The sequence below is a fragment of the Nesoenas mayeri genome (genome assembly GCF_963082525.1).
Source record: "Nesoenas mayeri genome assembly, chromosome: 2".
Lineage (NCBI taxonomy): Eukaryota > Metazoa > Chordata > Aves > Columbiformes > Columbidae > Nesoenas > Nesoenas mayeri.
In genome coordinates this window covers 146,738,092-146,755,644 of record NC_137543.1, presented here as the reverse complement: position 1 = coordinate 146,755,644, position 17,553 = coordinate 146,738,092, and the positions used below count along the sequence as shown (strand labels likewise).

The 17,553-nt window shown below is 42.3% G+C and overlaps 1 protein-coding gene across 1 annotated transcript; it reads right to left on the bottom strand.

The window, feature by feature from the left end:
- Positions 1 to 1,065: 1,065 nt before the first annotated feature.
- LOC308053374 (mycolipanoate synthase-like) lies at positions 1,066 to 12,446 on the bottom strand (the record flags this gene model as incomplete). The annotated part of the gene is made up of 6 exons (XM_080364224.1): positions 1,066 to 6,624; positions 6,911 to 7,092; positions 7,196 to 7,399; positions 9,060 to 9,220; positions 10,612 to 10,765; positions 12,386 to 12,446. 6 exons carry the CDS (start codon positions 12,444 to 12,446, stop codon positions 1,066 to 1,068), a joined length of 6,321 nt encoding a protein of 2,106 aa, XP_080220350.1.
- Positions 12,447 to 17,553: the final 5,107 nt, after the last annotated feature.

Genomic DNA, 17,553 nt, shown 5'->3' with positions numbered 1-17,553 from the left:
GGGGAAACAATACAGGACCCTGTTCCCACATTAAGAGACTATAAACAAAGTTTCCTTCAGTGTTTTTGGGGAAAAGTCTATATTTTATCACTGGGGTAAAATAAAGGTGGATAGGATAAGGAAAATTTAAATCGCGAGAACAGATGAGGGGAAAAAAAAGTTAAAACAAGACAAAGTTACACTTTAAGTTAAACTTTTTATGAGTCTTGATTATTTAGATCTCATAAAAGATGGTTAATTAATAAAGAAAAACAGTTGTTTACTAGATGCTTTGCAGCTGATAATTTTTTAGCATTTTTGAAGACAGAAGGAAAAAATTGTTTCATGTTTTGAGAGGAAACCTTTGAAATTCACAACATCTTGAAGTCTTTCAAAAGGACACACATATTTATACACTTTTGACAATATTCAAAAAAAGAATCATACATTAAGAATATAAAAATAAAAAAACATTATAAACTTATGCTGTTTCACATGTACATTCATCAGTCAGAAATGCAAGCACACCATTTTCTTCAAGAATTTAATACAGTTTAAAAAAATGCAATGTACATTGAACATAAAAATTTACCAAATTACACTGTATATGTATTAACCTACCTACTTCCATATTAAAATATTGAAAAATGAAAGTAAAAATCTTGAAAGTAACAAGTCAAACAACTGACTGAAATTAAAACAGCTAGAACAATGGCAGAGGAATCTGGTGTGGGTTTTTCTCTGTCGACAAAGAATGCTTTCAGCATCACCAGGTGATCTACCCTGTCTGCAATGACATGTTCTGAGATACTACGAAGTGTCCAGTTGTCTTCAAAGTTCTGCAGTTCCTCAATAAGAACTCCTATTGGGTTGGAAATTAGGAAAAGGTTCTTCATGCAGAGGGTGCTGGAGCACTGGAACAGGCTCCCCAGGGAGGTGCCACGGCCCAAACCTGACAGTGTTCAAGAAGCATTTGGACAAAGCCCTCAGACACATGGTGTGAACTGTGGGGTCATCACATACAGGGACAAGAGTTGGACTCGATGATCCTTGTGGGTCTCTTCCAACTCAGGACATTCTATGATTTTAGAGCCAGCTCCCATTTTCTGCACTTTCAACCACAGCATTTTTTTCCTCAACTATTCCATTTGCATTGCTTTTTTCTTCTAGAAGAACTACTAAACTTGACAGAGTTGCGTGAGGATCAAGCAGTTTCAGAAGAGGTATGTCCACCTTCCTCTCTTGAAAGACACGGTTCTGAATTGTCATAGCTAACATAGAGTCTACGCTCAATGATGAAAGTGGTGTATTCATGGTTAGTTCATCTGGGCTCAGTCCAGTGAGGTCACTCACCAGTGAGGTGATATAGTCTTCAGATTTAATTAAGGCAGTATCCTGGACCTGAGTTTCCTCAAAGGTTTCAAGCTTGTTCCTGAATTCTTCTGACATAAGTGACTGAAAGCGACTTTTGAGTGAAATAATCCGAGCAAAAACATGATATAATAAAGCTTCAAAGTTTAATTTGACAACAGCTTGCTGTGGGTTATTGGTAAGTAAGCTCTTCCTCAGGTACTCATGAATTTCATGCACTTGCAGAATGTCTATGCCCTTGGATTCCAGAATGCTCTGAATATGGTTTTGATTGAGCAGTATGCCGAGGTTCAAAGCACCCCAGTTAATGGACTGGCCGGAGAGCCCACAGTTCCTCCTGTAGAGGCAGAAGACATCCAAGAAGGAGTTTGCAGCTGCATAGTTTGCCTGGGTAGAATTTCCCAGAAAGGAAGTAACAGAGGAGTAGCACACAAAGTAGTCAAGCTCCTGGCCTCTGGTAGCCCAATGAAGATTTAGGGTCCCTGCTACTTTTGGGTTCAGCACTTTCTGAAAGTCAGCCAAGTTCAGAACTTCAAGATGGCCATCGTGTAAAACAACAGCACTTTGAAACACACCTTTGACCGGGCTCCCTGCAAAGATGTTTGTGATGGACTGGAAAGCTTTCTCAACGTCCCTGGTTGAGGTAACATCACACTGCACAAACACTACTTTGCTCCCTTTATGCTGCTGCTGCAAAGCATCCATCTCTTCTTGCTTCTCATGGCTTGGAATTTTCCTGGAGAGTATTGCAATACCCCCTCCTCCATGCTCAGCTATGAATTTCACTGTTTCAAAGCCAAGTCCAGTGAGCCCCCCGACTACTATGTAAACAGCATTCTGCTTGAACAATTTCTTCTGGGATTCATACAACGGTATATCTGAAAGCACGGTGATGTCCTTCTGCCTTCTCAGTACAGCAAGTGGGACGGATTTGCAGGTAAAATAGGACATCACCGAGTTCATTCTTTCAAAGTTCTCAGTCTGCTGAAAAACAGAACCTGATAGGTGTATAAACCGTTTCATATCCATGGACCTGATCCACGCATGCACAGTCTTTTGCAATTCCTTTAGAGATGCTTTCTGGAAAATGCTGGTAAGTGTAAGGATATGAAAGCTGATATTTTCATGATCAATGTCACTGACATTCTGGATACATTCAGACTGGCGACTGCCACACACTATCACCACATCTTTAAGAAAGTACATGTGGGCAAGGTCCTCCTGAGACAGTCTGCTTACTGGAGGAAGAACAACAAGGGCATTGCATGATTTTATATACTGGAACTTATCAGGAGTGGGCCTTGCAAGTGCTGTTCTCCAGCCCATCTCTTCTGCTGCCGCAGAAAGAACATGGCACAAAACTGATGATGGTTCTGTAGAAATAATACCCAGTGTTCTGCCAAGTTGTCCCTTGGGTAACCTCTGATTTAAGATTTCCCATGCAATGATAAAGTATGACATACAGGGGACATTCTGAAAGCATGGGAATTTCTTTACATTGAAACAAGTTGTTCCTGGAATCCGAACTCTGGATGATGCAGCGGCTGGATAACATGAAACCACGTGATCTCCCACTTTAATTTTCTTCACATCAATGCCTGTTGCTGTTACCGTGCCACTGAAATCAAGAGCTAAAAGTCTGTGTTTGTCTACTGCTTGTGAATTCCAATACAGTGTATTGCCAAAATTATGACTAGAAACACTGATGGGAAAATAATCTTCTGAGTGGAGACATATTTTATCCAGTTGAATTTCAACACTCCACTTGTCAAGCTGAGTAGCAGGGCTGGTGGACAATTCAGCAGACAAATCTTTTGCTGTGTACGGATCAGAAGTGTGCAAAGTGAATGTTTCTGACTTCTGGAGAGATCTTACAGGTTGGCTTTGGTCCGAATCTACAAAAGGTGTGCGTCTGATTTCAGCCACGTAAGTTCTTCCCTGGCTGATGCAAACTTCTGGATAGTCCACAACTTTGTACTTGACAAGAACATCTGCTAGCACTGAGATATCCAGGGAACTGGAAGAGCTGAGGTCAATCATCTGAAATGTGACATCTGGAACTTCAACAACACAAGTTCTGGTCATGCCACACAACGCAAACCCACAGTTAATGTGGTCTACATGTCTTTCTGTTGTTCTGTAGGTGATAACTCTGACTAAACAGTGGGATGCTTTCTCTCTTAATGCCACAATAACTTGGCGATAGGCTTCACAACACTTTGCCAATTGGTCTACCACTTTGCTTGGGAAATCTCCATTTAACTTTTGAATTCCCCACAAAAACAGAATTTCATCATAATCCTCAACATCTGCTCTCATCTTATTCTGTGCATGGCCTTCCAATAGGGCTTCCCAGTCTTCATACATAACATATCTTGAATCAGGATGCAAATATTTTTTGAGCTGTTCAGCTATCCCAAATTTGTCAGCAAACACTAGGACTCTGGGCATAGCCCCCAGATGTCCAATCATCTGTGAAAGGGACACTTCTTTCCACTTGTTTTCAAACATGAACTCATTCTCCCTGGAAGATTCTTGCTTTGTGAAAATGATGGCAACACGCTTGAGTTCAGCCAAAATGGAGCCATGTTTGTCCATAAAGCATCCACAGACCTCTAGGTAGTTCCCAATGGATTTGCTTGTTCTCATGTATATCATCATTTCTTCCTCCAGTGGACGGAGCACCACCAGACTGCCTATCCCTGAAGGAAACCCTGCTCTGGACTGGAACGTCCTTGAGGTCATGAAAGCAGTCATTTGCAGAAAACAATCGAGCAGCACTGGATGGATATGGTAACTGTACATCTCTTTGATGGTCTCCTTGTTCACCTTTATGCTTGTTATACCTTCCTTTAGTTCCCGGCAATAATGCACATCACTGAGCTGCCTGAATATGGAACCATACTGAAAGCCAATGCGAGACAGTGCTTCATAAACCGCCTCTCTGCTAACCACTGACCTGCATCTTCGATAGATGTCTTGGCAGGAGATGCTGCTTTCTTCCACCACAGCTTCAGGCCCCTTTGTAACTTGGCCTGCAGCATAAACTGCATTGGAGGAAGAGAGTATCTCAAAGGCTGTCACTGCTTTTTGCGGACTCAGCTTGATTCTCAGGACTTGGGAACTCTCCGTGAGAACACACGGTGCGGAAAAACTGATACTCATCCGGCAAGCACTCAGAGGCACTCTAGGTCTTGAGCTGCTCATCACAGAGGCCAGACCAAGCTCCACATAAAAAGCACCAGGGACTAAAGCCACACCGTTGTTCTTGTGCTCGTATAAGTATGATGTTATGTCCTGAGACAGCAGGCAGCCAAACTCCGTGTTGTCACTGTTTATGTCATAAATCAAAGGATGACTGCAGCTGACACCTCTTTGGTTTGCTTGTTGGTGGATATCCAGACAGGTCATGAGTTTTTTGCGATCAAATTGATACCGTGGAATGGCCACTGGAACACTTTGATACCCATTATAAAAGTGCTGCCAGTTGGGATTGTATCCAAGTTCAAACAGATCTCCTACCAGTGTGAAGAGTGTCTGATACTCTGCATCAGTTTGCAAAGAGGAGAACACTTTGGTGCCTTTTCCTAGAGTTTCCATTATGCTTCGTTGCAATGCTCGGTGAGGACTTATTTCCACAAAAACCACATTTTCCCTGTCCCTAGCTGCTGTTTTGATGGCTTGAGAGAAAGCAACAGGCTCACGAGTATGCCGAGCCCAGAATTTGCCCTGAGAATAGTCATTTTCAGAAGCAGCCACCCCAGTCAGAGTTGAAATCACTTCAATTTCCCCCTTCTGTTTCTCTAAAGGCTGTATGTTGTCTTCCAGCTCCCCAAGTATCATATCCATGCTGGGGCTGTGGTATGCAGCTGGAACATTTAAGACATGAAGAAAGACGTTTCTCTGGCTGAAAACTTGAGCTAAATCTCTCTGCACAGCATCCACAGAGTCTGAATTTCCCGACAAGGTGCAGGAAACTGGGCTGTTGAAAGCTGCAATGCACACCTTTCCCGAGTAGCGATGCAAATGTTCGGCGATCTCTTGAACGGGGATGTTTCCAACCACCAACATTCTCCCGCCGGCAGTCTTCGCCTGCAGCCTGCTCCGGTGATAAATCACTTTGACTGCATCTGCCAGGGACAGGTACCCAGCAAAATGGGCAGCAGCAACCTCGCCTACCGAGTGGCCAACAACAGCAACTGGTTTAATGCCCCAGTACTTCAGAAGGGCAGCTAAGGCAACTTGCAGGGTAAAAAGCAAAGGTTGGGAAAGCTCTGGATTCAACAAATCCTTTGGGCTGTGACCTCTTGCTGGCAGGAGGCTGATGGGAGCGTGTTTCTGAAAAAGCGCTTCTACTTCCTTACACTTGTCTCTAAACACTGGCTCTGAGCTCAGCAGTACCTCACTGAAGTCCTTCAGCGTTACACCGTTGCCACAGAACACAAACACCAGCTGTGGTTCCGCCTTTGACGTGGCAAGTTCAGTGCTCGCTGCCGACATAATCTGTTGCTGCAAGTGTCGCAGAGAGTTTGTGACAAATGCTTTTCGGTACCTGCAGTGGGCATGGCTTCTTCTGCAGGCGGACGTATAGGCCAGGCTGGGGAGAGTTATAGAGTTCCTTGTGCTCAGCTGGTCAGCTGTATCGGCCATTGTCATATGAAGGGACTTACTTGATGCTGCTGACAGCAGAACTAATTCAAGGGGCCTCTTAAAGGCAGGAAGAGGCTCTGGCTGCTTAACCTGCCTGACTACGATATGCGCATTGGTTCCTCCAAAGCCAAAGCAGTTGATGCCAGCTACTCTTCCATACTCACTGGATTCTTCCCAGGGCTCTACAGTTGTGGGAACTGCGAGATTTAATTTCTCTGTATCGATGCTGCTCATCTCCTTTGAGTAATGCAAGGATGGCACAATCTTTCCATGGTGCATCATCAGAAGCACTTTGATTAACCCTGCTGCTCCAGCAGCTGACTCCATGTGGCCAATATTTCCCTTTACTGAACCAATTTTCAGAACGGAAACTTGTGAAGACCTGTTTTTACCAATGACGCTACCTAGGCTTTCAGCTTCGGTAGGGTCTCCAGCGGCAGTTCCTGTACCATGTGCTTCAATGTACTGCACAACTGAGGGATCAACATGAGTTTCATAAATACTGCGCAGTAACTTCTCTTGCTCTGTTTGAGATGGTCTTGTGATTGGAGTAATGGACCTACCATTCTGATTTACTGCACTGATGTGTATAACACCCCAGATTTTGCAATAGTCTTCCTTTGCCTGTTTCATAAAAAGGTAAAATTATCTTTAGTAACCTGATGCTTTTTCTATATAGGAGAAAACAAAGCAACAATACGCAGAACAAGACTGACTATAACGCTAACTTTTAAATGCGTGATCCCTTTCTCATGCAAGGGGAAGTGCATCAGTGCTTAATGCTTAATAAATGCTTTGTTAATGTTAAACTTCAACTGGAAAGTTATTTCTGGAGTAATTATTAGAACTGGAGACACAAATTCAGGCCAGCAACCAGTCTTATTTTAGGCTGCCTCACAAGCAATCTTACCTTTTTCAGTGGTTTGAGGAAAACAACACCACAACCTTCTCCCCTTCCATAGCCATCTGCCTTTTTGGAGAAGGGTTTGCTTATTCCCTCTGGAGAGATCATTTTTGCTTTAGTGAGAGACACAAAGGTGCGGGGATCTATTATGCAGTTCACTCCACCACAGATTGCTGCCTCACAGTCTCCTGAAGTGAAATAGAAACATGCTCATGCTGAGATGTCCAAGATGATAAACAGAAACAGTACCAATCCTTATTTCTTTCTGCAGCATCTCTTCAGTCCCATTACCTGATTTAATTGCTCGCCAGGCATAGTGCAGGGCAAAAAGAAAAGACGAACATGCCGTGTCAATAGCCAGTGATGGTCCAGTCAGATTAAAGGTGAATGAGACCCTGTTAGCAGCAATGCTCATGGCTGTTCCGGTACCATCATAATGATTTATTTCACTTACTGCTCTGCTTGTTACGATTTCATAGTCTCGATTCATAAGACCTGTAAAAACATCAAATATGTGTCACATGAACTCAAGCAAAGAAGGGATGTACAGCTCTGAACGTGCCAGCATGCAACCCTTGACATTTCTACCTGCACAGTAAATGACAGACCTTTCCCGATGGCTGAACTCACTGTATGATGCAGTCAGGCTCTATGTAGCCTGCTTAGACCCCTGTATCTCAGTCTGAGAGTAGTTGTTTTGGTTTCGCTATGGGAATATGTATTAAGAAGCTGCAATGAGAGTAGCAGGGATATAAATGTAGAGGACTTTACCTTCAGTTCCTCAGCTGTTCCAAGTTAAAGGCCACAGCACAAACCACATCCAATGCTTTCTATTTATCTTTGGTTTGGTCACTGTGATCCAGTAAGACAGAAATAGAAAAGAATAACAGGGTCTGTGAGAGGAGTTGCGTCCTCTTACCGAGAACACATGCTTGAAATACAGTCGATACCCAAGTCCATGGGCATGTGTGAGAAATGCAGTACATCTACTCGGAAATCAAGGAATAGCCTGATCTGTGAAAGAGGAGGATGTCTCAGACTAGAACTTATTCTAAAGAGTTTACCCTTGTAGTTACATCAGCCAACTCCTCTTAAAAGAGACCATTACACCAGCAAATGTGCTGTTGCTTTACGTCCTTGGCAAAATAGAGTGGAATGGCACGGCACGGCACGGCACGGCACGGCACAGGATAGGATAGGATAGGATAGGATAGGATAGGATAGGATAGGATAGAATAGAATAGAATAGAATAGAATAGAATAGAATAGAATAGAATAGAATAGAATAGAATAGTTCAGTTAGAAGGGACCTACAATGATCCAACTGCCTGACTAATTCAGGGCTCACCAAAAGTTGAAGCACATTATTCAGGTCATTGTCCAAGCGTTTCTTAAACAATGACATGCGTGGGGTTAGCAACCACATCTCTAGGGAACCTGTTGCAGTGTTTAACTACTCTCTCTGTAAATATTAATAAATGCTTCTTGGCATCGAGTCTGAACCTCCCCTGGCGCAGCTTTGAATCATTCTCACACGTCTTTTCACTGGATCCCAGGGAGAAGAGCTCGGCACCTCTCTCCCATCTTCCTCTCCTCAGGAAGCTGTAGAGAGCAAAGTTCACCCCTCAGCCTCCGTCTCTCCAAACTGGACAGATCCAGAGACCTCAGCCACTCCACACAGGACGTCCCTGTCACAAGCTTTGTTGACCTCCTCTGGATGCCTCCTTTTAAATTGAGGGGCCCAGACCTGCACACAGTGCCTTGGCAGCGCACTAATATCTGCGTGAGGATTTCTGCCACTTTAAAAGGATCTGAACCCCCACAACACCTTAACCAATGTGACACCAGAAAACAGTACATTGGACAAAAGTGTAGGGCTGGCTAGAAGTATCATTCCTTGGAAGGGTTGCATAAGGTAGACAGTTTAACTGTTTCCTGCTTCATCTTCAGTGACTGAAGACACTAAAAGGAGCAACTAAAAGAGATATGTGAATCATTTAATGAACTCCTAGAGCAGCAAAAAAATAACCTGTAGTGCCATAGCACAGCAGCCTTAGATCTCCAGTGCTAGATAGGTACATAAAGTTCATGAGGGAGTGCTTCAGTTTTTGTGAGGTTGAAGTGTCCTTTCTTTACCATGAAATCTTCATCTTACCAATAAAAACACCTGTTTTGGTGCCACTGACAGCTTCTACAGGGACTCCTGCATCCTCCAGGGCTTTGTATGTGCATTCTATCAGTAACTTCTGTTGCGGATCCATACGTTCAGCTTCTGTATTATTAATCCCAAACAGGTGGTTGTCAAATGTATTAAACCTAAAATACACAGACCAGAATATTGTACAACATATATACAACATGCATTTACTTCTAGACTCAAAGTACACCATTTTTTTGCAATTTCATTAAAAGCAGAGCAGAAACTGATGCTTAGGCCTCAGTTGCCATTTATGAAATTCAGAATCAAAAGGTTATAGGCCAAAGATGTTTTATGCTCCGCCACAAAGTATGTATGCTTACAATTATTCTGCATTTCAGAGTTATAAGCCCACTCCTAGAATCTTGTATTCACATGGTTATTCCACTAGTACCAACAGGACTCCGCAGATTATGAAAATTTGCCTTCTAAGTTATTTTAAGGCTGTATGGGCCAATGGCTTTACAGTTTAAAATCATTAAATGGAGCATAGCTCAGAGACTTCACAGAGATACCCATACTTTTCAAGTAATAAATTTAAAATATTTAATGTGTGTGTTTGTCTTTAAAAAAATCTTTAAAGTATGGACACAGTTACAAATGACCCAGTCCAGGCTTAATCTTGTATCCCAAGATCAGATTTTTATGCCCTTCTGTCATTTCTTGATTTCAGTAGAGAATTCAATATCCAAAATGGGACTAATCACTGAAGCAATTCTGGGTCCTACGATTCAGACCTGCTACGTATTAATCTCAGGGGACAATAAGATTGCTTCTGTGCATTTGAACTTGTCATCTGAATAAAGGTCTACAGCCTGAGGAATTATGGTGAATGTGGACTTCAAATAAAAGACACCTATGTTGATCTTACCATAATATGCTAGTCTTATAATTGTGATTTGCATTAATGACAGCCCCATACAGCTGTACTCATATCTCCCATATCTCATATCTTCGTCTGATACTTGTGCACACATAATCCGTCATATTATAAAGGAGTGACTCAGAATAAATAAAATGTTTATTATTTAAAGGCATGGGAGTATAAGTCTAGAGAAAAGCAAAATTACCATGGAATTAGGAATAGTTAAGTTTTACAAGCACACCTAACACTTAAATTATGCATAAGATCCCCTTCCTGACTATCTAGCAAAACCTGACCTCCCTACTTTGTCTCTAAATTGTCACACCAGCACGTGAATTAGAGCTACTTGTTATCTCAACCCATGGTGTGTATGTACATACTAGTTTGATTATGTAATCGAAGGTCATATGTGTTCTCAGACACGTACATATGTGCTTAACATGGCCTGTGACTAAAATTGCTCATCGATGTCACACACCAGAAATTCCTGCAGTTTGACAGCTGCGTGTTCATCATGCGACATAACGAAAGCCGGTTCCTTGGTCCCATTTATAAGCTCTCTCTTTGGCTTGCACCCTCTGAAAGACTGGACACACTGGTCTAAGCACAAAAAGAATCAGCGGCACGGCAGAGTATTGGACTCACTCATCGAGAAGAGCAGCTCGTGTTGTACATATTTTTCCTGGCTTGTTATCATCTGGATCATACCACTCCTTGGCATTAAATCTCTCAGGGGGGATTTCTACTGTGCAGTTTTTGCCTTCCTCCAGGACTTTCCAGAAATTGTCAATTCCATCGCCTGTTGTACAAAGGTTTCAAGTAGATTAAATTATACACTCCCCCTCCCCATGCTGAATCAGAAACACACAGTTACAAGGAACTCCCATGTATAAATCTAGGTTGTAAAAGGAGAATCACCAGAGAAAGAAAAGATCGTTCTTTGGTAAGAGGAAAATGGAAAGGCGTGACTGATCCCCTCGCTGCTTGCCTAAAAGCAAAGGAACAGATATGATGAGGTCTTTCTGTACCTGTACAGCACCACTCCTCAGGCAGCTCCACTGGCTGCAACAGGTCAGCTCTGCATATTCAGTCTTGAAGACAGACGAAGCTTACAAATACCAGGAAAATGCCAGAGGCATTGTACTTCGTCCCTAACACTAAAAGGACATCTAAATCAAAAATAAAGTTATGTCTACATTCTCTGCTGATAAAGTGCAACAGCTCACTACTGGAATGTCAGGGTCTTTGTCCTTGCTGGTTGAGATCCAGAGCTCCAGCTCCAAGAAGTGACAATATGTCTATGCCCTCTTCTTAGCCCTGAAAGCAACTAACATGGCATCCACAAGTGGCCCACATTCCTCAAACACATGGCTTGCACCAAATTAGTGTACAATGCTCTGGCATGAGCCTGCTGCTACATACTTACTAGCACTTCACCACATTCAGAACCATTCATGTTTGCTCAGTTAGCTGTGGGCCACACAGCTATCGCTGTGACACATAAACCTACTGAATCTTGGACTAAATGAAGCCAGGAACTGAAATGTGGTGAGGGCAAGAAAGAACACAGGAAAAGGGAGAGACCGACATGGTCACCTTTAGGGCTGAACACCAACTTCCAAGGACAGAACTGTATTCCACTCCCTGGATTACTTCTGCGTTTTTTAAATTGGAATCTATCTAATGTAAAGAGTATGGACAGTTGAACAGCAGCAGCCAGAACCCAGAAAGCTCTCACAGCTATCTAAACATGCCTACCCATCTAATCTCAATCCACCATCTAATCTCAATCAACCATCTAATCTCAAAATACACAGTTAACTGTCACTTTCATACGGCCTAATTGTAACTAAGATTGTCTTTTATTATGGCAAGTAATATCTGTTCTTTACTGAAGTCGGCTTCTCATCTTGTACAAGAAGCAGTATTTAGGTGTGTATATCAGAGCTGTATTTATTTAGCTCTGCTCTCTTCCGGGAGCTTTCAAGGTGATTACTGTAATAAAGCAGGAAGCTTGCTTTTAGTAAGACTCAATCTATTTATCCTACAAGAAGAGCTGGTGATCTGTCCCGTCCCTAGAGATGCACAGTCCTGCAATCATGCACAATTGTCCAGCCAGTGCATGGGCAGAAAGCTCAAACCGTCCCAGACCCATCCAGTTCATTTGTATGAGTTCCACGTGTGCAGCCCACCACCCTGCCCACAGCCAGCACCACTCGTTTGTCTGTCAGTGCACAAATTGGAACCCATTAGTTACCACCATAGCATGACCTTTTAAAAAGATCCTACAGGTAGCAAGGCAATGAATTCTATGAAAGTAAGAGAGGAACGTGTGGTTTTCCTCCACCTCCCCATGAAGGAGTGACTGTGCTTTTCAACAGTCACTCAGCAGCCTGCTTTGCTGTTACCCAAAACTTACCTCCAGGAAAGTTGCATCCTATTCCCACAATAGCAATTTCATCTCCAGTCTCCATCTTCATCTCCTGGGCTGCACAATACAGATAGAAGTATCAGCCAGTTGAAAAAGTTATGCATTTATCATTAAATAAATATTAGGTTAAAATGTCAACTTCCCACAAACACATCTTGAATCATCTATTGCTGGTTGTGATGAGAAATGACATTCCCACAGGTGGCAGGAGCTGTGCGGTCTTTTTCTTGTTGTCTTGACTTTTAGAGGAAAATCCCTGACTAATTCCTCTGACTCCCTCATTCACAAACACTCCTTTTTACTGTCAAGCTCTGCTACTGCTGCCACCAGCTGATCTGCTCTTGAGCCTCTTCCTAGATCAAGCCGGCTTCTCTTCTTGCCTACAGAAGTGAATTGTACATTGACGAAGGCACATGCTCAGCTCTATCATCTTTATCCTATTCATAAAGCAGATCTCCCAGACTCTGCAAATTACCAGCTAAAATCAGACCATGTAAACAGGCAACAGAAAATCAAGTACCTGAAGACAGAAAAGATGTGTGTTCCACACACTGGAAAAGTTTCTGGAAGGAAAACCTTATTCCGAGCTCTGCTTTACTGGATCCAAAGGCTGCTTAGCTTTTGTTTAAATCAGCTTCCTCTGTGGTCAGAGACCACACCCTACTAATAGGCTGAGTTTCTGTAATTCTTCTGTGAGGTTTCTTACTCAAATACGCATGCTAAAACTAAAGAAGGAAACGAGTCAAGGGATTAGTGGTCTCAAAAGTTCAAAACCACTTCCCAGAAGCAGTAGCTTTTTGGCTAAATCAGGTTTTACACCAGGACAAGAGGAAAATCTCCATCTTATCTAACTTTTAACATTTAGCAAAACAATAAATTGGAGATATCTTGCCATGAAATAGTCTATAAAAATTTTATGTTCTTAGGAATATGATTTGAAAGACTCTGTCTTTAAACAACTCAATTCGGTTTGCTCTTAATATCAACAAATCTCAACTAGAGTGTAAAGCCCCATCTATTTGTTGGAGGCACCATTTATGAAAGCAAAGCACAACCTCCCTATAAACTTAAAACTTGAGTTTCATGTTTGATTCCACAGCTGTATTATTTTACCAAGCAAGAGAGATTAAATATGTGAGCACAAAAAGTCTTGCCACAAGACAAATAGTCCCAAAATATTTCTCAGTCCACTAGAACATTAAAAGCAATATTGACCTTTCTTTCTAAAGACTGACACCTTCTCAACAGCAAAACAAACAGCAGAATATTCAGAAGTAACATCTAAAGGGATCCAGACCAGCAGTCTCTGCTAGATGCCTTTTTAAACTCTTCCTCATCTTATTTCACCCTAACAACCCAAACTCATCTTCTCTTCTTACTCTGTAATGGAAACAGTGTTGGATGAGCCAGGAGAGATCATATGTGGCTAATGTTTTCCCTTATCGTGGGTCTCACTGTTCCCAAAAAGACAGCAAAAAAACACTGTGCTGAGAAGAAACAATTTTTACTGGCATGGAATAGCTTTATAACCTGCTTGGAAAAGCTCAGATTCTGCTCTCCATTTCATAGTTGTAAATCTCAGTCCCTCACTTTTCTGAATTCTGAGGTCGTTGGGAGCTATTTAATTATTTCTTTAACTAAATTATCCTACTTTCCTGATGTCATTACTAGGCTGATGCACAAGATGGCTGGCCTGAAGCTGACTTGAGAATCCCCATATTTTACATGTGTCTAAAGAGTCAGTGCTGGTACCATTAACATCCCCTGGCAGAGCAGAATGTGGGTTCATCAGGTGAACTAGGAATACACTGTGGAATCTCCATTACATTTTCACAATTACCACTTGAAAGCAGTAAACGTTAAGCCATATCTTGAGGTATTGGTTAGGTATTGGAAAGAATATTGAAATGAATCCTGCACAACTGTAGCCATTAATTTCAATGCAAGTTAAACCAACCTGAACCCCAGTGACCCATAAACCAAAAGTAAAGCAACGATTGCTCAATCCTTCTGAGCAATGCCAGTACAGAAATACGAACTAGATACGGAAGCACATGTAGCAATAATGGACTATCATGGACATGGGCAACTATTTATAACTGAATTATAAGAAGTTGGTTTGTCATCAAGTTCATTACACATTTCATCTAAATTTAAAGGTTAAAGTCCAAAATAGAAACAACAAAGACCTGTCATATGGGTGGCACTACATTTGCTTTGTCTCCCATGTCATTACAGTGCCCATCTCTGAACCAAACCTTTGGTTTGTTCTAACCAAATCTATATCCAATAATTCCAAAAGGACAAATAAAATATATGTATTTTTCCCCAAGTTTTCAAACCAACCATTATATCTTGCCAAGACTGAGATATAGGAGAAACCACAACCTCCCTTCAGGTATTTATATGCATTGATAAGATACTCCAAGCTTTCTCTTCTCCAGGCTGAACAGTCCCAGCTCTCTCAGATTCCCCCTCTTCAAGAGATGTTCCAGTCCCTTAATCATCTTCATGGTCTTTCACTGGATTCTCTCTCCTGTATGTCCATGTCTCTCTTGCACTGAGGAGCCCAGAACTGAACACAGTACTGCAGGTGTGTCCTCACCAGTGCTGAGTATAGGGGCAGCATCACCTCCCTCAACCTGCTGGCAATGCTTTATCTAATGTAGACCAGGACACCACTGGCCTTCTTTGCCATAAAAGCACATTGCTGGCTCATGAACCGGGTTGAACTCATTTAACCTGAGCTACCTACATGTTAGGAACGTAGTCTATGCTAGCCATCTAGCTTTCTTTTTCAAAAGTAACAGACAAAAAGCCTGCAGTGGGAAAATTAGATCAATTTAGATGGTTAAAGTTAGATACATGTACTTTCACAGAATCACAGAATCATAAAATGTACTGAGTTGGAAGAGACCCACAAGGATCATCAAGTCCAACTCCTGTCCCTGCATAGGACAACCCCACAGCTCACACCATGTATCTGAGGGCATTGTCTATTCACTTCTTGAATACTGTCAGGCTTGGAGACGTGATTGCCTCCCTGGGGAGCCTGTTCCAGTGCTCCACCACCATCTGGGTGAAGAACCTGTTCCTAATGTTCAAACTGAACTTCCCCTGGCACATCTTCCTGCCATTCCCTCAGGTTCTGTCATTGGTCACCAAACAGAAGAGATCAGCGCCTGCCAAGTAAACTAAGATCCACGTCAGACTTCTTCAGTTTAGGGTACACTTCCAGCATTTCTTTATAATTCTTATCAGCACTGTCTCCAAAATAAGGAACAAACAGGTGAACAACAGCCCAGGGGAAAAACTATTGATTCCTTTCACCTGTGGGCTTGCCTCCCTGATTTCTGGCTTCCCTGAAAACATGACTAAATGGAATGTCAACAAAAGATGTAGAAAATGCAAGTTTTCATAGGATCATAGAATGGTTCCGTTCGGAAGGGACCTCTGGAGATCATCTGGTTCAATTCCCCTGCTCAAGCAGGGACACCTAAAGTTAGTCAGCAGAGGGCTGTGAAAACAGGAAAATGGAAGTAAAGCTCCAAAACACATCAGTAATGGGACTAGAACAAATTTGACTTAATTAAAACAGACATTCCCTCATATAAATATCTGCATGCAATGACCCTTTATTTTCTACACTCCATGCTGAAACTCCGTCTCACAAAGCATGCGTTCATGTACCATTGTCAACAAGAAGACAGCACAGACTGGATCCAAATTAAGATATCAAGAGCTATTTCAGGAAACAAACAAATAAAAAACTTGCTTACCCAGCAATCATCTAATGTGGGAGTTGAACTGACAAGATGCCTCTGTCTTCAGCATAAAAGATCCCTGAGCCCTTGTTGCCGTCCTCTTCACAGACAGAAGTGGTGTGGGCTGAAAAAGTGAGCAAAACATTCTAGACAAGCCTATGAGGCTCTTGACAGACACACTAGAAACTCCTATCAGTTCAATTTGGCTTAGCAGGCCCAGAGCACACCTATCTCAACCAACATGAGAGGATAATTTAAAAACACAGCACTGATAACATCCATTTAGCTTTGTTCTGGTTCACACTGGAGATGGTGACACCCATTTTCAGTCATTAGCCAAAGCTAATAAATTGTTCACCATAATGAGGTTCCAAGTCATCTGTCCTACAGTGCTCTCCTAGGCACCTGGGAATCACTAGGAAGGTTTTGTACCTTCTACCTCAAATTATTTTGCTATTTGAGTCTGTTACTGTTTCAGATAAAAACCTTTGTCTTGACTGGGAACCAGAATCAATCATTTGCTCTCTACAACTACCTGAAAGGAGGTTGTGGCATGGAGGGTGTTGGTCTCTTTTCCTGAGTAACAAAAAAGAGAACAAGAGGAATTGGCCTCAAGTTTTGCCAGGGAAGGCTGAAATTGGATATTAGGAAACATTTCTTCATGGAAAGGGTTGTGAAGCATTGGAACAGGCTGCCCAGGGAAGTGGTGGAGTCACCATCCCTGCAGGTGTTTAAAAGACGTATAGATGAGTCTCTTAGGGACATGGTTTATTGCTAGATATAGGTTACAATTGGACTCAATGATCTTAAGACTCTCTTCCAACCAAGATGGTTTTATGCTTCTATGATTTTAACCTCCCAAATGAACACCCTGGCCACTAGGCTGTAAAACCAAGCTCCTTTGTGCTTGCCCTTTTGGTGGCCTCTTCATTTCCTTATGCAGCCACCCAGCTAAAGGGACTCATACCTGTGCTCTCCCCTTCCTGGACAGGGACTGTAACCAACAGGATGCTCTTGAAGAAGTTGGCACCTCTCTACCTTGTTGCTGTTCACTTCTTTATAATTCCAGCTACCCATCTGCAGCCTGAGTTAGGTATGCAAAACATGAGATAATCGGTGCCACTCAGAGTTGTCATTCCCTATTGTTTACTGTAAAGTAAGACTTCTTCCGACTCCTTATTAAGGAGTTGTTGTTGTTCAGCCTTCTGGGACTGCTGTCTCCTCATCCCATGGAAGACTGTAGCCACCTACCCTTAGCTTCTGGATTCACTGCTAAAGGCTATAAAACTATCAGCAAGGTGAGTGCCTGTCACCAAATTCTTGAAGTGGACCTGCCCACCAAATGACAGTTTTGTCCCTGTTTCTGGCCATAGTCTTCCTTATAAATGCACA